The following is a 22,891-nucleotide window of genomic DNA, read 5'->3' as shown; positions in this document are numbered from 1 at the left end:
TGAACTTTGGAAAAAAGCCTGCTTACTTTTACCCTATTTATACCCCTCAACTTTATACACCTCTATCAACTCTCCCCTTACTCTCCTATGCTCCACTGAATAACCTTGTAAACAAGGTTATCTGGGCAGTAAGTGAATGGGGACAGTTAGAGAGTGAATACAGACACTAAAATATGTGGTAGTTGCAAAATGAAGAGCTGAAAGTTACAAGTAGGTGGTTTCTTCATAAACTTTATCAAATATTTCATGCCAACTTAGCCCATTAGTTTTTGGTGCAGAGCTTGAGTCTCCATAAGAGAAAACTGTCAATTATAACATCTTGTTTTGAAAGTGAATGCTCTCACTGGGTGCTTGTGACTATATAAAAGAACTAAAAAGACTTACTTGTCTGTTGTGTAACTGACGATCTACATAAATCTGTCCTTCAGTGATATAGCCAGTCAGATCAGGAATTGGGTGAGTGATATCTATCACATAGAAGAAAAAGCATTAAAATTCATTACAACCAGCATCATACATTGTTATATAAATCCTTCGTTATTGCAATTTTTTAAAAACTGGATCCAATTAGATTTATTTTTGGATAGTTTGCTTGGTCATAGCCAGTTGAGCAGATTTTCTCACCCATAGTACCAGTTTACACAGTGTTGAACCAGCAGGTAATTAATCAATTTAATTAGTGTGTGGTAAGTGCCCCTCTGCTTTGTCAGGAAGGCAAATATTTATACTTTACTGGAACTCGTATTCACATTTGTGTTAATGTGCGATTTCACAAAGTAACTGGTAATCCTGGGGATACTGCTCCACATTTAACATGCCTAAGCCCCCAGACCGAGTCACAGGGGACTCATACTTTAGGAAACAACTATTTCACCATGGGGACAAGATCTACTAATAATCCAAACAGTAGAATTTTTTCCAAAGACCAAGCACTGCAATAATTTAACAGCTAAAATAGACTAAGACCTGCTATTTTGAGAATATCCTGAGAGAAAAGAACACAGAATAAAATTCTGATGTTATTTGTAGGGAGTTACAGAAAGTTTTTGCTAATGTTTTTTATGCAAAAGAAAAAAATCTTTCCTTCTTCCTGTCTGTTACTTATCCTACAATTTAATCTGTGAGTGGAACAGTATCACTCAACTACCCGACTCACTCAAAAGTTAACATTTTCTTTAATTTCCTTCTGCTTACTTCCTTTTGGTCCAACTTCCTGGCTTTCTAAAATCTTCCCAGTCACCAGACTTAACAAGAGACAGTAATAGTAATCATCTTCACACTGATTTGCTCACCATCGTTAGGCATAGTCAGGATGGGGATCTGCGTGATAGAACCATTCCTACCCTCGACACGCCCAGCTCTCTCATAAATGGTAGCCAGATCAGTATACATGTAACCAGGGAAACCACGACGACCAGGCACTTCCTCCCGAGCCGCTGAAACCTGCCACGATTACACAACAGGACAATATATTCTTGGCATGCCCAGCAGCGGGCAAATGTATAAAAGTATAACATATTGTCAGCAACATTTATTGTAGTGCCTTGGAGTACAACAGAAAAGACACCACAGTTCTCTTCAATTTTATACATATAATACATTAAGTATAATATTTATAAATGATCATTTAACTACTGGAATACAGCTTTGTAAATATAGCCAAAGCCCTGAAAAAGTATTTGTCCTCTTTGTAATTACATTAACTGTCCACAGATGCAATACTGTATATTACCTTACCGACTCACCCAATTTGCAGATGCAGAAAATTGAATATTTTCAATGAATTCATAAGAATAAATACCCATCTCTCTATAAGCTCCAACAGTATGGTAGATTTTCAACAGAATAAACCAAAATGAAGACAAAAAAAAACATTTAAGACAGGTCAGAGAAATGATAAGAGAAGCACAAATCTGGGGAAGGATACAAGACCATCTCATAGCTCGGAGCTCAGTGCAATCCATCGTGAAAAAGTGGGAAAAAAGCCACACCGCCTACATCAGACCACCCCTCTAAACTTAGTCGCAGAGAAGAATGGCACTTGTAAGACAGGTCATTGCGATGTCAACAGTCACTTTGAGTGAGCGGCAGAAGTCAGTGGCTGCAACTGGAGATGAAGTTCATCACTCCACAATTTCTAAGGCCTCGCACAAAAAAGGGTTTCTATGGAAGAGTGGCAAGGAAGAAGCCCTAGCTAAAAAAAAACCCATGTCCTTGTCCATCAACAGTTTACAAAGAGTCACTTAGAAAAGATGTGGAAGAAGGTCTTGTGGTCAGATGGGACCAAAGTGGAACTTCCTGGCCTCAACGCTAAGCGATGAGTATTGCACAAATCTTATACAGCGCATCAGATAGGTCACACCATCTCTACTGTAAAATATGGTGGAGGTAGCCTCAGGCTGTGGGGATGCTTTTCACAGCAGGAACTGGAAACCTGTCCAGGATCGATGGGAAAATGAATGCCACTAAATACAGAAGGATCTTGGATGAAAACCTGCTAGCCTTCGCCAGGAAGTTTAAACTGGGGATAAGTTCATCTTTCAGCAGGACAACAGCTCAAAGCACACTGCCATAGCAGCCATGGATTGGTTTCAAATGAAGAAAATTAATGTTGTTGAGTGCCCCAGTCAAGTCCTGACCTTAACCCAATCAAATATCTCTGACATAACCTCAAGATTGCTGCCCACCACTGCTCCCCAACTAACCATCAATTTTACAAGGAGGAATGGGCAAATCTTGCTGCATCACATTGTGCAAGCTAATAGAGTAATAGAGAATTACCAAAAAAAGACTACTGGCTGTATTAGCTGCGATAGGTGGCTCAACTAGGTACTGAGCTGGTTGGGGGGGGGGGGGTGAATACTTTTGGACTGCTGACATTCACAGTTTTTGAATTTTGAGTTTGTCATGCTTTACAATTTTCCCTGTTTTGGGGCTCCATTGTGAAAAAAGGAGCATGTGATTCAAATAAAAATTCTCAGTTAAATTGATCAAAATCCCTGGTTGTAATACTCAAATATGTGAACAAAGGGAAGGGGGCTGAATACTTCTACAAAGGACTGGATAAAAAAACAAATTGTTACACTAAACCTATACAAATACTAGTTTGATATTAGATATCAGTAACTTTCAAAAGTGGACTGGGTAAATACATTGAGGAAAAACTAAACATGAACCTGGATTGGTCTTCAAAGGAACAATCGATGACTTGATAATGCAGATATCCACATCCTGACAGATTCAGAAATCACCTTGAGCAAAATCCTAAACCAAATATGCAAAACTAAAGCAATACAATTCTGTGTATGCATTCCTTATCTGCAGAGGCACACAATGTCAATAAATAACACGTGCTACCTAAAAATCACATATTTCAGGTTTTCATAAAACTTTTACCGTTATGTGGCATTTTTAGAAAGTTTAAAGTTTGTCTGAACTTACCTCTCGAAGCGCCTCAGCATAAGAGCTCATGTCAGTCAGAATAACCAGCACATGCTTCTCACACTGGTATGCCAGAAACTCGGCGGTAGTTAGGGCAAGTCGTGGAGTGATAATACGCTCAATACTACGGGAGACAAGTCAATAGTTCAGTTTGGAGTTATCAATGTTTTAGTAAATTAAATGGCCAAACCAGGCAATAAACTTATCCAAATCTCTTCAGCTTTACTCTCACCAAGATGACTTCGGATTGGCTCTTATCAGCTTAACTCCCTAATTTACAATATACATTTGCAAGAAAAAGTTTGTGAACCCTTCACAACTATCTGGTTTTCTGCATTAATTACTTATAAATTGTGGTTTGATCTTCATCCAAGTCACAATAATAGACAAACACACAAACAATTGTCCTTTTCATCAATACTGAGTACACCACTTAAACAATCATAGTCAAGGTTCAAAAAAAAGTATGTGAGCCTCTGGGGTAATGCCTTCTACAAAAGCTATTTGGAGTTAGGTGTTCCAACCAATGAGAAGAGATTGGAGGTGTGGGTTGTAGAGGTGCCCTGCCCTAGAAAAAAGACACACAAAGTCAGGTTACTGACTGCGCCTGCTCTTCTCAAGAAAGATCTGTTTATGTGCACCATGCCTTGATCAAAATAACTTTCAGAAGTCCTTAGAAGAAGAATTGTAGAGATGCATGAAGCTGGAAAAGGCTATGAAAGTATTTCTAAAGACCTGAGTGTTCATCAGCCCACAGTAAGAGAAATTGTCTACAAATGGAGGAAATTCAGTACTGTTGTTACATTCCCTGGGAGTGGGTGTCTTGCAAAGATCACACAAAGAGAACAATGTGCAATACTGAAGGAGGTGATAGAATCCAAAGGTAACAGCAAAAGACCTGCAGAACTCTCTAGAACTTACCAAAGTCTCTGTTCATGCGTCCACTATACGAAAAACATTGAACAAGAATGGTGTTCATCAAAGGATACCACAGAGGAAACCACTGCTCTCCAAAAAAAAAACATTACTGCACATTTCAAGTTTGCAAGAGACCACCTGGACATTCCACAATGCTTCTGAGGCAATGTTCTGTGGACAGATGAGACAAAAGTTGAACTTTTTGGCAGAAATATTCACCGTTGCATTTGGAGGAAAAAGGGCACTACACACCAACACCAAAACCTCATCCCAACTGTGAAGCATTGTGGAAGGAGCATCATGGTTTGGGGTTGCTCTGCTGCCTCAGGGTCTACACAGCTTGCAATCATTAAGGGAACAATGAATTCAAAATTATATCAAGACATTTTACAGGAGAATGTCAGAGTAGCAGTCTGTCACCTGAAGCTTAGGAGAAGATGATGCAACAATACAATGATCCGAAACACAAGAGTAAATCAACAACAGAATGGTTTACAAAGAAGAAAATTGGTATTTTCGATGGACCAAGTCAAAGTCCAGACCTCAATGCAATTGAGATGCTGTGGCATGACCTAAAGACGGTTGTTCATGTAAGGTATCCCAGAAATATTGATGAACTGAAACAGTATTGTATGGGGGAATCGTCTAAAATTCCTTCTCACCACTGTGCAAGTTTGATCAGCAGCTACAGGAAATAGTTGGTGTAAGTTATTGCTGCTAAAGGAGGTTCTACCAGTTAATAAATACAAAGGTTCACATACTTTTTCCAGCCTGGACTGTAGGTAATAAAATACTGTATTCAATAAAGACATGAATTGTTTGTGTGTTATTAGTTTAGGCAGATTGCGTTTGTTTATTATTGTGACTTAGATGAAGATCTGACCACATTTTATGAATAATTAATGCAGAAAACCAGGTAATTGCAAAGGGTTTACAAACCTTTTCTTTCAACTGTATCTTTGGAAGGTTGCATCTCATCATCTTCAAATATCAATTTACCTCCAACAAAAACATATTGCCTCAGGGAATCTAATGTTCTTCTGAGTACAACATTGTATTTGTATTTTCCACTTCAAACCATTGTAAAATGAAATGTAATAACTTTCTTTCAAACTTACGTTGGGTCATTAGCCAAATTCAGGAACAGACACACATTATCCATTGAACCATTCTCCTCAAAGTCTGACTTGAAGAACCTGGCTGTCTCCATGTTTACCTAGAAGTTGTCAAAAATCTCAATTACACAGTCTTTCTCCAAATAAGTTAACAAAATTATGCACATGTTATACATTCAGTGGCCACTTTATTAGGTGCACCTGCTCATTAATGCAAATATCTAATCAGCCAATTATGTGGCAGCAAGTCAGTGCATAAAAAGATGCAGATGTAGTCAAGAGGATCAGTTGGCATTCAGGCCAAACATCAGAATGGGGAAAGAATGTAAGGTTAAGTGATTTTGACTGTGGAATGATTGGTGGTGCCAGACCAACAGAAGGGTGGTTTGAATATCTCCAAAAATGTTGATCTCCTGAGATTTTCACGCACAACAGTCTCTAGAATTTACAGAGAGTGGTGCAAAAACAAGCAAACAAATCAATCTGCCAGTTCTGTGGGCAAAAACACCTTATTAATAAGAGACGCCAGACTGGTTCAAGCTAACAGGAAGGTGACAGTAACTCAAATATCCACGGGTTACAACAGTGATGTGCAAAAGAGCATTTCTGAACACACATGTCAAACCTTGAAGTGAATAAGCTACAGCCTCAGAAGACCACACTGGGTTCCATTCCTGTACCTAAAAAAGTGGCCACTGAGTGCATGTTACTTTCCACATTCACTGTACACAGTACATTGTAGTACTGAATGAGCCAGTGTTCTCATCCAGTTTGTACACAGATTCCAGGTAAAGAACACTTTTAACACCTAGAAACACAAAAGACTATAGGTGCTGGAATCTGGAGCAACCCACTAAACACAGGAAGATCTCAGTTGGTGAGGCAGCATCTGTGGAGGGGAATGAACAGTCGACATGTCAGATCAAAGCTCTTCATTTGGATTCAAAAGATAGCCTATACATACTGGTGGAGGATTGAATGGCTTGTCAATTGAAGAGCATTTTATGGATCTGGGCCTGTATTTACTATAATTCAGAATGACGGGTTGACCTCATCGAAACTTATTGAATGGTGAATGGCTTTGATAGTGTGGATGTGGAAAGGGTGCTTCCTCTGGTGGGAGAGTCTAAGATCATAGGACACAGCCTCAGAATAGAGAGGCACCCCTTTAGAACAGAGATGAGGAGGAATTTCTTTAGCCAGAGAGTGGTGTACCTGTAGAATTCTTTGCCACAACCAGCTATGGAAGCGAAGTCTTTATGCATGTTTAAGGCAAAGGTTGGCAGATTCTTGATTGGTCAGGGCATGAAGGGATATGGGGAGAAGGCAGGAGATTGGGGCTGAGAGAAAAAATGGGGCAGCCATGATGAAATGGCAGAGCAGACTCGATGGGCCAAATGGCCCAATTCTGCTCCTTTCTCTTATGGAAGGGATAGAGCAAGAGCAGGCAGGCAATAGGGAGGTGAAGTGGGGGGAGAGTGGGGGGAAAGTGGGAATGACGTCAGAAGCTGGGAGGCGATAGGTGGAAGTGTCCAAGGGTGGAAGATGTTGGAATCTTATAGGTGAGCAAGCTGGAGCATGGAATAAAGGGATGGAAGTGGGGAGGAGAACCTGTGGGTTGTGAGTGTGAGTTATGTGCAGAGGAAACAGGTAATGAGGAGCAGGTGGACCAGGAGGCGGAATTAATAAATTCAATGTTCATGACACCAGGTTGGAGTCTACTCAGACCTATTGTTTTATTATGCATTTAATCCAAGGACAGAAAATGTCAGTATGTGAATGGAAAGGAGAAATAACATTGCACACAACCAGGTGATCCAGACAGTCATAGCAGGTGGAATGAAACGGGATGTACCCCACGCTACTGTGGGAAGTGAGGGAGATTGCCTCTGGTGATGATCTTCGCATCAACAATGAGGACGGGAGAGGTTCCAAAGGATTGGAGGGCTGCGGATATTGTTCCCATATTCAAGAAAGGGAGTAGGGATAACCCAGGAAATTAAAGACCAGTGAGTCTTACTTCAGTGGTTGGTAAGCTGATGGAGAAGATCCTGAGAGGCAGGACTTACGAACATTTGGAGAGGCATAATATGATTAGGAATAGTCAACGTGGCTTCGTCAAAGGCAGGTCGTGCCTTACGAGCCTGATTGAATTTTTTGAGGATGTGACTAAACACATTGATGAAGGTAGAGCCGTAGATGTAGTGAATATGGATTTTAGCAAGGCATTTGATAAGGTACCTCATGCAAGGCTTATTGAGAAAGTAAAGGGGACATTGATTCATGGATCCAGAACTGGCTTGCCCACAGAAGGCAAAAGAGTGGTTGTAGACGGGTCATATTCTGCATGGAGGCCAGTGACCAATGGTGTGCCTCAGGGATCTGTTCTGGGACCCCTACTCTTTGTGATTTTTTTTTAAATGACCTGGATGAAGAAGTGGAGGGATGGGTTAGTAAATTTGCTGATGACACAAAGGTTGGGGGTGTTGTGGATAGTATGGAGGGCTGTCAGAGGTTACAGCGGGACATTAATAGGATGCAAAACTGGGCTGAGAAGTGGCAGTTGGAGTTCAACCCAGATAAGTGTGAGGTGGTTAATTTTGATAGGTCAAATATGATGGCAGAATATAGCATTAATGGTAAGACTCTTGGCAGTGTGGAGGATCAGAGGGATCTTGGGGTTCGAGTCCATAAGACACTTAAAGCTGCTACACAGGTTGACTCTGTGGTTAAGAAGGCATACGGAGCATTGGCCTTCATCAACCATGGGATTGAGTTTAGGAGCCGAGAGGCAATATTGCAGCTATATAGGACCCTGGTCAGACCCCACTTGCAGTACTGTGCTCAATTCTGGTCACCTCACTACAGGAAGGACAAGGAAACCACAGAAAGGGTGCAGGGGAGATTTACAAGGATGTTGCCTAGATTGGGGAGCATGCCTTATGAGAATAGGTTGAGTGAACTCGGCCTTTTCTCCTTGGAGCGACAGAGGATGAGAGGTGACCTGAAAGAGGTGTACAAGATAATGAGAGGCATTAATTGTGTGGATAGTCAGAGGCTTTTTCTCAGGGCTGAAATGGCTAGGACGAGAAGGCATAGTTTTAAGGTGCTTGGAAATAGGTGCGGAGGAGATGTCAGGGTAAGTTTTTTTACGCAGAGAGTGGTGGAGGCGGAAATGATAGTGTCTTTTAAGAGACTCCTGGATGGGTATGTGGAGCTTAGCAAAATAGAGGGCTATGGGTAAGCCTAGGTAGTTCTAAGGTAAGGACATGTTCGGCACAGCTTTGTGGGCCAAAGGGTCTGTATTGTGCTGTAGGTTTTCTACGTTTCTATGAAAGTGCTCAGTGAAGCGATTGCCCAATCTGCAGCCTGTATGTAAATGATATAAAGGAGGCCACATCAAGAGCACCAGATGTAGTAAGTAATGTCTGAGAATTCATATGCGCAAGGTTGCCTCACTTGGACAGGCGGTTTAGTGCCCTGGATGGTGTCAAGGGAAGTGCTGAGCAACAGCTATGCAACTTTTGAAATCACAGGGAAGGGTGCTTAGAGAGAGAGGGAAACAGATGGGGAGGAACGAGCAGACCAGGGAGTCACAGAGAGTGATCCCTGTGGAAAGATAAGAGGAGAAGATGTGGCTGGCGGTGGAACTCTGTTGTCAATGGTAGGATGTACAAAGAATGATACATTGGCTGCCTCGGCTGGTGGTGTACCTGGTGAGGACAAGGAGATCTTCATCCCTGTTCTGCCTGTGGGAGGAGAAATGGGGCAAGTCAGATGTGCAGGAACTAAAGGACTCCTGCAATTACAGTGAGGGTGGTGTGAGGAGGAGGGCCCAACTTCCAAAAGATGACTTCTCGGATGTTGCAGGAAGAAAGCATCTTGAGAACACATGCAGCAAATGAACAGACTGACATAGTTCTGCCATCATATTTGACCTAACAAAATGAACCACCTCACACTTATCTGGGTTGAACTGCATCTGCCACCTCTCAGCCCAATTTTGCATCCTATCAATGTCTCACTGTAACCTCTGACAGCCCTCCACAATATCCACAACACTCCCAACCTTTGTGTCATCAGCAAATTTACTAACCCATCCCTCCACTTCCTCATCCAGGTCATTTATAACAGTCATGAAAAGAAGGGGTTGCAGAACAGATCCCTGAGGCACACCACTGGTCACCGACCTCCATGCAGAATATGACCTGTCTACAACCACTCCTTGCCTTCTGTGGGCAAGCCAATTCTGGATCCACCAAGCAAGGTCCCCTTGGAACCCATGCCTCCTTACTTTCTCAATAAACCTCACATGGGGTACCTTATCAAATGCCTTGCTGAAATCCATATACACTACGTCTACTGCTCTACCTTCAGCAACGTGTTTAGTCAGAACACAGAAAAAACAGATCTCTACAAAGTGATCCATATTAATTATAAATATAAAATACAAAATAATTGATTGCATAAGTATTCACCCCCCCCCTTTAATATGACTCACCAAATCAACTCTAATGCAGCCAACTAGTTAAATTGAGATCTGATTTGGAGACCTGTGTGTAGTCAAGGTGTTTCAATTGATTGTGGTAAAAATACACCTGTATCTGGAAGGTCCAACTGCTGGTGAGTCAGTACCCTAGCAAAAACTACACCATGAAGACAAAGCAACACTCCAAACAACTCCACAAAAAGGTTATTGAAAAGCACAAGTCATGAGATGGATACAAGAAAATTTCCAAGTCACTGAATATCCCTTGAAGTACAGTTAAGTCAGTCATCATAAAAGGAAAAAAAATACAGACAAGCTGTAATTCTGCTTTGAGCAGGCCGTCATCAAAAACTGAGTGACTGTGCAAGAAAGGGACCGTGAGGGGACCACCGAGAGACCTATGATAATTTTGGAGGAGTTATTAGCTTCAGTGGCTGAGATAGGAGAGAGTGCACATACAAAAACTGTTGCTCGAGTGCTTCACCAGTCACAGCTTTATGTGACAGTGGCAAGGAGAAAGCCACTGTTGAAAAATCTCAAATGAAATCTCAGCTAGAGTGATCATATCATGATAGAATTCACCCTGCAGTTTGAGAAGCAGCTAAAATACAATGCATCAGTATTACAATGGAGTTAAAGGAAATAGAGGCATAAGAGAGTTGGTCAAAGTTGATTGGAAGGAAACACCAGCAGGGATGACAGCAGAACAGCAATGGCTTGTATTTCTGGGGGATATTTGGAAGGAACAGGAAAGATACATCCCAAAGCCGAAGAAGTATTCTAAAGGGAGGATGGGGCAACCGTGGCTGAAGTCAAAAACAGCATAAAAGCAAAAGAGAAGGCATATAATATAGCAAAAATAATGAGAAATTAGAGAATTGGGAAGCTTTTAAAAACAAACAGAAGGCAACTAAATAAATCATAAAGAGAGAAAAGATTAAACATAAAGGTAAACAGGCTAATCATATAAAGGGGATACAAATTTTTTTTCAGATATATAAAGAGTAAAAGAGAGACCGCTGGAAAATTATGCTGGACAGGTAGTAATGGGGGACAAAAAATGGCAGACATATTTAAGTATTTTGTGTCAGTCTTCATTGTGGAAAGCACTAGAAGAATGCCAGAAATATGAGTGTCAGGGGGCAGAAGTGAGTGTCATTGGGAAGCTGAAAAGTCTAAAGGTAGATAAGTCACCTGGACTAGATGGACTATACCCCAGGATTCTGAAAGAGTTAGCTGGAGAGATTGCGGAAGCATGAGAAATGATCTTTAAAGAATCACTACATTCCGGAATAGTTCCAGAGAACAGAAAACTTACAAATGTCTCTTTTAAAAAGGGAAGGGGAGCAGAAGAAAGGAAATTATAGGCCAGTTTGCCTGACTTCAGTGACTGGAAAGATGTTGGAGTACATTATTAAGGATGAGGTTTCAGGGTACTTGGAGGCACATGACAAAATAGGTCAGCGTCAGCATTATTTATCTAAAGGGGAAATCTTGCCTGACAAATCTGTTGAAATTCTTTGAGGAAATAACAAGCAGGATAGACAACGGAGAGTCAGTGGTTAGTGTTTATTTGGATTTTCAGAGGGCTTTGACAAGGTGCCACACACAAGGCTGCTCAACAAGGTTAAGAGCCTATGGTATTACAGGAAAGGTACTAGCATATAGAAGATTGGCTGACTGCTTGGAGACAAAGAATGGGATTAAAGGGGGCCTGTTCTGGTTAGCTGCCGGTGACTAAGGGTGTGCACAGGGGTTGATATTGGGACCACTTTTTTTTCTCGTTACCCGTCAATAATTTGGGTGAGAGAATTGATGGATTTGTGGCCGAGTTGTGGACAATACCAAGATAGGTGGAGAGACAGATAGTGTTGAGGAAGTAAGGTGTCTGCAGAAGCACTTAGACAGATTGGGGGAATGAACAAGTAAGTGGCAAATGGAATATATTGCAGGGAAATGTATGGCTATGCATTTTGGCAGAAGGAATAAAGGCATGGACTATTTTCTAAATGAAGCGAAAATTCAAAAATCAGAGGTGCAAAGGGACTTGGGAGGCCTTATGCAGGATTCTCGGGAGGTTAATTTGCAAGTTGACAAATGCATGTTAGCATTCATTTCAAGAGGACTAGAACATAAAAACAAGGACGTAATATCTTATATTCTGTCTGGGTAGCTTCGAACCTGATGGTATAAATATCATTTTCTCCTTCCTGTAAAAAAAAAAGCTGCCCAAATGCTACAGCTGCCCATTCACCTCCTCCCTCACCTCTGCTCAGGGCCATAAAAAGTCCTTCCAGGTGAGACAACATTTCACCTGCAAATCTGCTGGAGCCATCTATTGTGTCCGGTGCACCCAAAGCACCTCCTCTACATATGGTGAGATACGTCGTAAAATGGGAGACTGCTTCATCAAGTACTTCCACTCCACCCGCCAAAAGCAAAACTCCCAGTGGCCAAGCATTTTAATTCTGATATGTTAGTCCACGGCCTCCTCTAGTGCCATGATGAGGCCACTCTCAGGGCAGAGAAACAACATCTTAAATTTCGTCTGGGTAGCCTCCATCCTGATGGACTGAATATCGATCATCTCCATCCAGTTAAATATATATAAACTTCCCTCCACCCTCTGTTCTTAGATTCCCCCACTCTGGCCTCTTACCTCTTCTCACCTGCTTATCAACTCCTCCTGGTGCTCTCCTCCTTCCCTTTCTCCCAACTACCTGCCTTCATCTATCACCTTCTGTCTATCCTCCTTCCCCTTGCCCCGCCTTTTTTATATTGGCATCTTCCCCCTTCATTTCCAGTCCTGAAGAAGTGTCTCAGTCTGAAAGATTGACTGTTTATTCATTATAACAGATGTTGCCTGACCTGCTGAGTTCCTCCGGCATTTTGTGTGTGTTCATGAATGCCTGAGGTAGGGTACATTACTCTATTTGACACTATTGTCAACATTGCTGCCTCTGGGACAAGACTGAACTAATCTCTAGACTTTCACCATGTTCATATTTAATGCACCTTGTTTGCATGGAAGCAGCAGAATATTCCAGCCCTACCTTACACACCCCTATTCTCTTTGGACCAGCTTTCAGAAAGCAGTGGATTCAGAAGGCGATATGGTGGTGAACACTTACACCCATTGCAGCAAACACGATGGCAAAGTTCTCTTCGCTGTAATCTAGAACATCTTTGGATTTCCTTACAAGACCAGCTTGACGACAGATCTGAGCAGCAATCTGTTCACAGACAAATCAGGAATACACCAGTATTAAATGTGCTGCAATCATCAGTGCATAAAAAACCCAGTGATCATTCTAACATGAGCTGGAGAATGGAAATTTGCACATTCAATGTACTCATTTGTAATGTCCATGCAAAGTCTGTACTGTCAACACAATGTTACAATCATTGTATAGCAACTACAGATCGATTCTCTCATAAAAATTGTCACTCAGTATTCTCCTCTGGTTGCTTTGTGAGGAAACAGCAAGCTATTACGTACTTCATTGTGTGGTAAACCAGCCGCTGAAAAAATGGGGATTTTCTGTCCTCGAGCAATGCTGTTCATGCCATCAATAGCAGAGATACCAGTCTGAATCATCTCCTCAGGGTAGATACGACACTGAGGATTTATGGGCTGACCTACAAAATGTCAACAGTGTTAAAATGCAATTAAGTGTGATCAGGTACAGATTTTGCTGCAGTCAGTATCTTGCCACTTAAGCTATGCTGGTAGCTCAGTTAACATGTGATCCTGAGCATGACATTGTTGAATGAATCAGTTCCAAAAGGAGTATTATATATGTAGAGGTGCACTACCGACAATAGTATTGTCCTACCGACAAGCCACACATGAGAGCATTCCACACGAGAGGTATTACAACACTGTTTAGTAAATAGTAAGACAGTACAATGTGTACTTACAAAAATAAACTCATTAACATTTGAACAGCAAGAATAGGAGACTAAATATTACAGAGAAATACACCAGGTTGTGGCTGCTTTTGAAGGAGGAGATCATAGAATACTGCTCTGTAGTGACAGTTACTGGCGAGCACAATTTTCTTCACTAAGGAGCTGCACTCCCAATCAGGGACATTTTCCATTGATTATGATGTCTTACTGAAAAATTAATTACTGTATTCTCATTAGCCAAGCACTAATCACTAGCTAATGAGAGTACTTGCAACTACAAGTGTTTTGACTATTTTCATCTTTTTGTCCTCACCCCACCCTCCCAAGGTGCCCAGCTATTTCTCTGCTCTAACTTCATCGCTTACATCAATGGCAGGCTTTTAGGTCAATGCTGATATACTTGCAAATAAGCTTCTATTACAAGCTGTACTTTGCTTGACACGGATCTGTAGTCCACTCCAAAACTAATGACATGTATTGTGAAGTGCTGCTTGAAGGATAAAACAAAGTCCTCCCTCTTCTAGCAGAGGAAGCTGTCGCCAGAGCGGAGGCACGGCTGTGGCACAATATTTTGGTGGGCACTGTGGTGGTGGGGCGGGCAGGACTGGGCTGTTTTCCCAAACCACGCTATGACAAAACCCGTGGAAAGGAGAAGCGTCAACTGAGTCAGGACGAGATACGAGCAGAAGTGGAGGAAGAACGATACAGCAAGTTGGCTGGCATGTACAAACAAGGCGCCTGGACTAGAAGGAAGCATGTGGAACCTCGCAAGTTCACCTGGGCAGAGTTCTGGAGAGCCGAACCACTGCACGTCAAGTTTCTCATCCAATCAGTCTATGATGTTCTCCCAAGCCCGACCAACCTGCACAGATGGGGCATGGCAAACACTCCAGCATGCTAACTGTGCCAGAGAGGGGCACCTTGGAGCATATCCTAAGTTGCTACACGAAGGCATTGGGGGAAGGGTGATACCGCTGGTACCATGACCAAGGTCTATGTGTTTAATTGTTCAAGAAGTGATAGCATTGCACTCTCACTGGGAATTTTTATGTTGCATTTGCATTGGCCAGTTGTCAAATTACATGCTATCTATTGACCAAGTATCTCAATGTTTAAACACTGGTGGATGAGATGGCAGAATATTAGCTGTTGAAATAAACTTTATTTATTGTGTTTTTTAAGCAAGCTCTTTTCCGCTGGGGCCAAGCAGTATGATACATGGTGAGGGCAATGGTGCCATTGGACCCGAATGAACAGCGGGACGAATAATGTGAGGTTATTCAACCTGGTGGGAAAAAGAAGCATATTGTTAAAATGTTAAAAGTTTGAAAGGTATGTTTAACGTTCAGAAGGAAGTGGGTGCCTTTATAAGGGGATCACAAAGTTAACAAGCAATAGGTTGCTTTGCATTGCAAGAGGATTTGAGTACATGACACTGCAATTTTATAGAGCCCCCGTGAGCATATAAAAAACTCTAATGACATGTATTAAGTGCTGCTTGAAGGGTAAAAACCTCCCTTCTCTTCTGTCCCCAGTTAAAATGAACTAGACTGTAGTACGTTTTATTGTTCAAGTGATAGTGTTGTTCACTCATTGGAAATTTTCATATTGTGTTTGCATTGGCCAGTTGTCAAATTACATGCTATTCAGTGGCCAGCTATCTCAACATTTTAAACATTGGTGGACGAGAGGGCAGAATATGAATCCCTTTCCTTTACTTAACAGATACATTTGTGATGGGGACAGTAAAAAAGTGTCATATTGATAATGGACTTGGTGAGGGGAAAGGAGGGAATGGGATTTGTGTAGAAGGTTGGGATGATCTGTTCTGCAAAGAGAGATTAAGAATGAGCAAATATTGTCCTGAGTTTAGAAAAATTGGAGATGATCCCACATAAATATTTTAAATTCTTAAGTACTTAACAGGTTGATATTTTACCTTGCTGTGTTATCTAGAGTCTGGGTTGAAAAGTAGCACAAACCATTTGAGGATTCAGAGTTTGGGTGAAGACATTCATCAAAATACTTGCATATAACTACAAAAGATACAAGTGTAATATTCAGAACAGAAGTGTGCTCATACCCATAATGTCTAAGTAATCCTCAGCAAGGACAGTGGGACCTCTATCTATTGGTTTTCCAGATCCATTAAACACACGACCTGGAAGAAAAACAAATTTTTAAAAATATATTATTTCTCCACAAAGCAAGGCACACTGGATATAATCAAAAACATTTAGGTGCTAGACAGTAACATGTACTGACATCATAGGTATAAAGAATGGTCAATTTGGCATTAACTTTAAATCCAATCTACTTGCCAGCTGCAATGAGTATAGGCTGCCCTTAACTAATTTTAAACAGCAGTGATTTAACAATGTCCCCCTTTTTTTCTTAACCATGGCTTTTCTTCCAGCACAGTTAACACGAGGGGTCTCATCTCTGCCACTTCCTTTCCCAGCACTTCCCTCAGCTCATTGCCTCTCTAGAGCAGAGAAACTTTCCCGTTTCCTTACCTTTCACTTACCAGTATCCATATTCAGTAGATCAATGAGATGGCATCAGACACGTCTTCCCCTCCCGTTTCAACATTCAGAACGGTCTGTTCCCCTATTACTACCTGGTTTTTTCATTGATCTCTTGTAATCCCTTTCCCAAGCCACCTTCCCATGGCAGTACAACACCTGAAGGATTACTTATTCTATTATCATCTAGCAAATGAAATAACTCCTAAGTGAAGCAGCAATTCACTTGCACTTCTTGTAAGTTGACACACTACACTCGGTTGCAGAAGGAGGTACGGAGGCCCAGGTTTTGGAACTCATTGATTAATAGTGAGGGTATGATGGTGTTGAATACTGAGCTGTAATCAAAGAACAGAAGCTTGACATAGGTATTGCTATTGTCTAGGTAGTTCAAGACCATGTAGAGAGCCAGTAAGATTGCATCCGCCATAGACCTATTACAGCTATAGGCAAATTGCAGCAGGTCCAGGTCCTTGCTTAGGCAGATGATTCTGGTCATGACAAAATTCTCAAAAGCACAGCAGTGTTTTTTTCTCTAGAGTTTCAGTATATGCATTTATTATAATGTTTGATCATATGATTATCTTTGACTGGGGGCATAGTGGAGAGCGAGGAAGGCTATCAAAGCTTGCAGCAGGACCTGGACGTTAGAAAAATGGGCTGAAAAATGGCAGATGGAATTTAATGCAAACAAGTGAAAGAAATTGCATTTTAGGAGGAGGAACCAGGGTAGGGCTTATACGGTGACTGGTAGAGCACTGAGGAGTGCAGTGGAACAGAGAGATTTGGGAATACAGATCCACAATTCCTTGAAAGTGGCATCACAGGTTGATGAGGTCGTAAAGAGAGCTTTTGGCACAATTGCCTTCATAAATCAAAGTACTGAGTACAGGAGTTGGGATGTTACGTTGAAGTTATATAAAACATTGGTGAGACCTAAGTTGAAGTACTTGGGCGGTTCTGGTCACAACCCTACAGGAAAGGTATCAATAAGACTGAAAACGTGCAGAGAAAATTTACAAGGATGTTGCTGGGACTTGAAGACTTGAGTTATAATGAAAGGTAAAATAGGCTAGGACTTTATTCCCTGGAGCGTAGGAGAATGAAAGGAGATTTGATAGAGGGGTAAAGATAGGGTAAATGCAAGCAGGCTTTTTCCACTGAGGTAGGGTGAGACTAGAACTAGAGGTCATGGGTTAAGGGTGAAAGGCAAAATATTTAAGGGGAACATGAGGGGGACTTCTTCACTCAGAGGGCGAAGAATGTTGTATATTTAATATTGCAGTAACATTTGAGTAATTTTGTAAATATTGTTTGATTAAGCATTTCTGTTCATTTAAATAATTTATTACAGGTTATATGTAAAAATAAGTGAATTGCATATGTCATGATGCTATCACATGACGTGTGCGCTTCGCATAAAGCAAGCACAAAGTTAGACTCACATTCGGACTCCCATGTCTTCCTTTGAATTAGTTTGAAGTTACAAAGCATAACAGTGGCAATGAGGTATTTTTAAATGAACCAGAGATGGCTGCCAAGCTGTTGACGCGCAGCAGAATGTTCAAGTTTTTAAAAAAGTGCAGCGAGGAATGGCAAGTAAAAAACAGTACAAGCGTACAGACAGTCGAGTTTTTAACCCTAACATACTGTTCAGATTCTATGCCTTCGCAGTATGGTCAGGGTCAATTTTGACCCCGGCCCAAGAATCCCCACATAACAAGTGTCTATACCAAATTTTGATCCACAGACCTATTTAGAATGTATAAATAGCCTACACACATAAAAGTAGCTGGTGAACACAGCAGGCCAGGCAGCATCTCTAAGAAGAGGTACAGTCGATGTTTTGGGCCCAGACCCTTCGCCAGGACTAACTGAAAGAAGAGCTAGTAAGAGATTTGAAAGTGGGAGGGGGAGGGGGAGATCCAAAATGATAGGAGAAGACAGGAGGGGGAGGGATGGAGCCAAGAGCTGGAAAGTTGACTGGCAAAAGGGATATGAGAGGATCATGGGACAGGAGGCCTAGGGAGAAAGATAAGTGGGGGGGGGAAAAGCCCTATCTGACATTAATAAATGGGTGATTTATCATTAATTAATGTTTCAGAGAGCAGGGAGAGTGTATTTTTTTTAGGTTTTACACCACTCGTTTATGGAGAAAAAAACATCTACCATCACACAATATCATGTCCTATTTTACCTAAGACATGAAAACATACCAGCCATAATGATTTAAATATATTTCATTGAAACTGAAAATGGCAAGAACATTCTGGAACTGTGGGGTTTATTATATGACCTCTCTTCCCCTTGTTGCAATCAGAGCAGGCGGCAGCTCAAAGCTGGAAAGTTGATAAAATGTCACATGCCTGGGAATTTTGTAACATTTTGTAACATTACAGGTTTACATTTCGTAACATTTTGTAACTTTCCAGGTTATTTTGTAACATTTTGTAACATTCCAGGCGCTTGTGCTTGCAGCTACAAATCTTGCGATAGTGTCAAGGCACCCTAAGACCTCTGATAACCTAGGACCTCCTTATGTGCACCATAAATGATCATGCCTGTGCTGTTACGGCATGTACAGTTTCACAGTTTCAAGATTCCCTTAAACCACCATTTTCCCTGATTTGACCCACACTGGTGGATCTGAAATCCATTTCAATAGATACAGGTCAAATTTGACCCGGAACAGCCTCAATGATACTAAATTTGTAGCACTTGTACAAGAGTACAAAATTTTAATTTTTTTTTTCATTCGTGCGCATTTTGGGTCACTTTAGGAAAAGTCATAAAATTTCGGCCAAAAAAAAAGGCATTTAGGGTGTTTTCACTGAGGTCAAATTCAAAAACGGTCAAATTTGACCCAAACGGTATGTAAGGGTTAAGAACAGGCAGAAAATGGAAGAATTCTTGAGTTTATACACAGTGAATACTGGGTGATAATAATCATTAAAAAGAGCAGAATCAGCTGGCTACATCAGAAAGATTGATGCATTTGATTACACAACAGAAAACTGGATTTTTTTTTATATACTAAGTAAATTGAACAGCATTTTAAAGTAAATGAAATAGCCAATGAGAAACAAGTGCCAATTTTGTTGAAATGCACTGGGTTTAAAGGCATACAGTTTGCTTCAAAGTTTAACTGCTCTAACCAAACCAGCGGAAATAAGCTTTGCTGATATTGCTAAAGTAATGCAAGAATATTTACAACTGAAACTGTTATTGATTGCAGAATGCAAACACGAGGAAATCTGCAGATGCTGGAATTTCAAGCAACACACTTAAAAGTTGCTGGTGAACGCAGCAGGCCAGGCAGCAACTTTTATGTGTGTTGATTGATTGCAGAATGTTTAGGTTTCATAAGCGGAATCAAAAGGAAGGAGAGTCAATTTCAGCTTATGTGGCTGTATTGAAGAGATCAGCTGAGCATTGTCAGTTCAGTAATGGGGTTAGTGATGCATTGAGAGATCGTTTAGTTTCTGTAATCTTACAAGAAAGCATCCAAAAACGGCTCCTAACAGAAGAACAGTTTACATTTAAAAGGGCTGTTTAAATAGCTATATCAATGGATACAGCAGTCAGAGACACAATTGAGTTACAGTCAGGAATGAAAGCGAGCTTGAGCAAAATTGCAACGTCTAAACTGAAACCAGTCTGATTGAACAAATTGTGTTACCTTTGTGGCAGGGGATCACGTACACCAGACCAATGCCGGTTTAAAGGTGAAACATGCAGAAAATGCAGCAAAGTAGGACGCATACAAAGAGCATGTCGGGCAGACAAAAATAAATGGAACTGCACAGAGAAGATAAAAAGTCAAGTTGCAGTTTCAAAAAGAACACTAATCTGCATGCTGTTGATGAAAAATCTGATAATGATGAGAGCGATACAGAACTGGCTAGCTCTGAGATTTTCAAAATGAAATCTAACAATAGATAAGCAACATGGCTTATGCCAGAAGTTTATAGTAAATTAATTAAAACGAAATTGGACATTGAATCGGCCGTTTCTGTCATTCCACAAAATGAGTTTGAACACCATTTCAAAGACACTGAACTGAAGCCTGCAGATATCCAACTAAGATCTTATACTGGAGAAAAATAACTCCTACGGGAATGACATTAGTAACAGTGAAATACAACAATCCACAAGCCACATTGGGCTTGTATGTGGTAAAAATAGTTGGACCAGCATTGTGGCAGTGTGATTGGCTGAGACAACTACAACATGATTGGAGATCCATCCACAAATTGCATGCCACATCCCCTGCAATAAAGTCAACTGAAAGCAAATTAAGAGAGGAACTGGATGATGCCATAATTGTATCCATACTGTACATCATGAACCATTGCTCAGAGGATAAATAGGTGTTGGTGCAAAACCTGTGTGACTCTGGTTGGAAAGTATATTGGCCCAAGGAAGGTCTATGCTGCCCAGTGGAAGCATGAAAGTGACAAACAGCATTGGTCTGACAACAGTTTTTATGGACAACATATCTGAGAAAGTCTCTGAAAATCAGGCAGTTACTCACAAAATGTGGCTTGGTTTTAAACTGGAAAAGAGTTCAAGGAATTTAAGGATAGGGTGGTGAAGAAAACTTTTGGTATGCTGGCCTTTATAAATCAGAGCATTGAGTAAAGGAGTTGGGATGCAATGTTGAAATTGTACAAGGCATTGATAAGGCCAAATTTGGAGTACTGTGTACAGTTTTGGTCACTGAATTATAGGAAAGGTGTCAACAAAATAGAGAGAGTTTTACTAGAATGTTACCTGGGTTTCAGCAGCTAAGTTACAGAGAAAGGTTGAACAAGTTGGGTCTTTATTCTTTGGACCGTTGAGGGGGGACTTGATAGAGGTATTTAAAATTATGAGGGGGATAGATAGAGTTGACATGGATAGGCTTTTTCCATTGAGAGTAGGGGAGATTCAAACAAGAGGACATGAGTTGAGAATTAAAGGGCAAAAGTTTCAGGGTAACATGAGGGGGAACTTCTTTACTCAGAGAGCGGTAGCTGTGTGGAATGAGCTTCCAGCAGAAGTGGTTGAGGCAGGTTCAATGTTGTCACTTAAAGTTAAATTGGATAGATATACGGACAGGAAAGGAATGGAGAGTTATGGGCTGAGTGCAGGTTGGTGGGACTAGGTGAGAGTAAGAGTTCGGCATGGACTAGAAGGGCCGAGATGGCCTGTTTCTGTGCTGTAATTGTTATATGGTTATACGCTTATTTAAAGAAGGTTGCAAGCATTCAGCTTTTGTGAGTATAGAGAACCAGAATCTACTCTGTGAGCATCAAGGTTATTGCATGAACTTAAAGTGGGAGACAAAAAGCTGCTTATCAAAGTGGATGCAAAGACCAAAGCCCAGCCGGATGAATGGAAGGCCAAGATGAAAGGAGTCAATGGAGATACAAAAACAGATTTGTCAGATGATGTTATGGTTGAAGAAATCAAGCAGAGATCAGATTGTACAGGAAGTAATAGAAGGACTAATAAGAGAATACTGCAGTGAACTAAATGAAACTACCCACGATCGAGATGCACAAACTAGAAGATGGAGAAGAAAGGTGTCCAGAGCTGTCAGAATCACTTTCTGCAGTCTCAGAGTCAACTCCTACAACTCAGGCCCCAGAACCTGTGATTGTTTTCACAGCCCCAAGTCTTACCTGCCAAGTAGAGTGATCCCCCGGTCAAGAATGATGTTATCCCACAAGAGTAAGAAAGCCCCCACAGTGATTAAATCTTTAGGCTTGAATGGGCATGAAGTGATACAGGAGAAGGCAGAAGATTGGGGCTGACAGGGAAACGGATCAACCATGATGAAATTGCAGGGCAGATTCGATGGGTCAAATAACCTAATTCTGCTCCTATATCTTATGGCCTTCCAGAATGCGACAATGTGAAATTTGACTAAACTGTGGATGGATGTATAGCAGTTGTATTATATTGTATAGTAGTTGTATTATATAGTACACTGTGTATATAGTTGAGGTGCAGTATGTATTGAGTTGGAGTTTATAGCTAAGCAGAAAAAAGTGTTGTGTACTATACTAAATATTTTAGTATTTTTGAATAACCTTGTAAATATTGTTCAAGCATTTGCATTCATTTAAATAATTATGCTGAATTGCATACATCATAACGCCACCACATGATACATGCGCTCCTCAAACATAGTTAGACTCGCATTTCAGACATATGCGTCTTCCTTTGAATTAGCTTAACGCTTTGAAGCTAGAAAACACAACAGTGAGAGTGTGAAATGAGCTGCCAGCGGAAGTGATGGCTGCAGGTTCAATTTCAACATGCAATGGATGGGAGGGGTATGATAGGCTACGGCCCAGGTACAGATCGATGGGACTAGACAGGTTAATATTTGGCACAAGCCAGATGGGTAGAAGGGCTTGTTTTTGTTCTGTAGTATGCTATGACTCAATACGCACCAGCCCAACACAGAAGCTTCTCCTCAGTCTGTACAAATAGCTGGATTC

General features: G+C 41.1%; 1 protein-coding gene across 1 annotated transcript in view; it reads right to left on the bottom strand.

Annotated features, from left to right (window-relative positions):
- Positions 1-22,891, bottom strand: part of LOC134350952 (V-type proton ATPase subunit B, brain isoform) — a 45,323-nt gene that overhangs the window by 15,301 nt on the left and 7,131 nt on the right. Inside the window, exons 5-11 of the mRNA XM_063056824.1 lie at positions 15,959-16,036; positions 13,463-13,602; positions 13,095-13,196; positions 5,478-5,575; positions 3,442-3,565; positions 1,293-1,443; positions 385-467 (exon numbers count right to left, since the gene is read on the bottom strand). Of these exons, the coding sequence (XP_062912894.1) occupies positions 385-467; positions 1,293-1,443; positions 3,442-3,565; positions 5,478-5,575; positions 13,095-13,196; positions 13,463-13,602; positions 15,959-16,036 (776 nt within the window). The remainder of the gene's footprint in view (positions 1-384; positions 468-1,292; positions 1,444-3,441; positions 3,566-5,477; positions 5,576-13,094; positions 13,197-13,462; positions 13,603-15,958; positions 16,037-22,891) is intronic.

The sequence above is a fragment of the Mobula hypostoma genome, chromosome 8, assembly GCF_963921235.1.
Source record: "Mobula hypostoma chromosome 8, sMobHyp1.1, whole genome shotgun sequence".
In the NCBI taxonomy this organism is placed as follows: Eukaryota; Metazoa; Chordata; class Chondrichthyes; order Myliobatiformes; family Myliobatidae; genus Mobula; species Mobula hypostoma.
The sequence above is the reverse complement of the archived record's forward strand: the minus strand, read 5'-3'. Positions and strand labels throughout refer to the sequence as shown.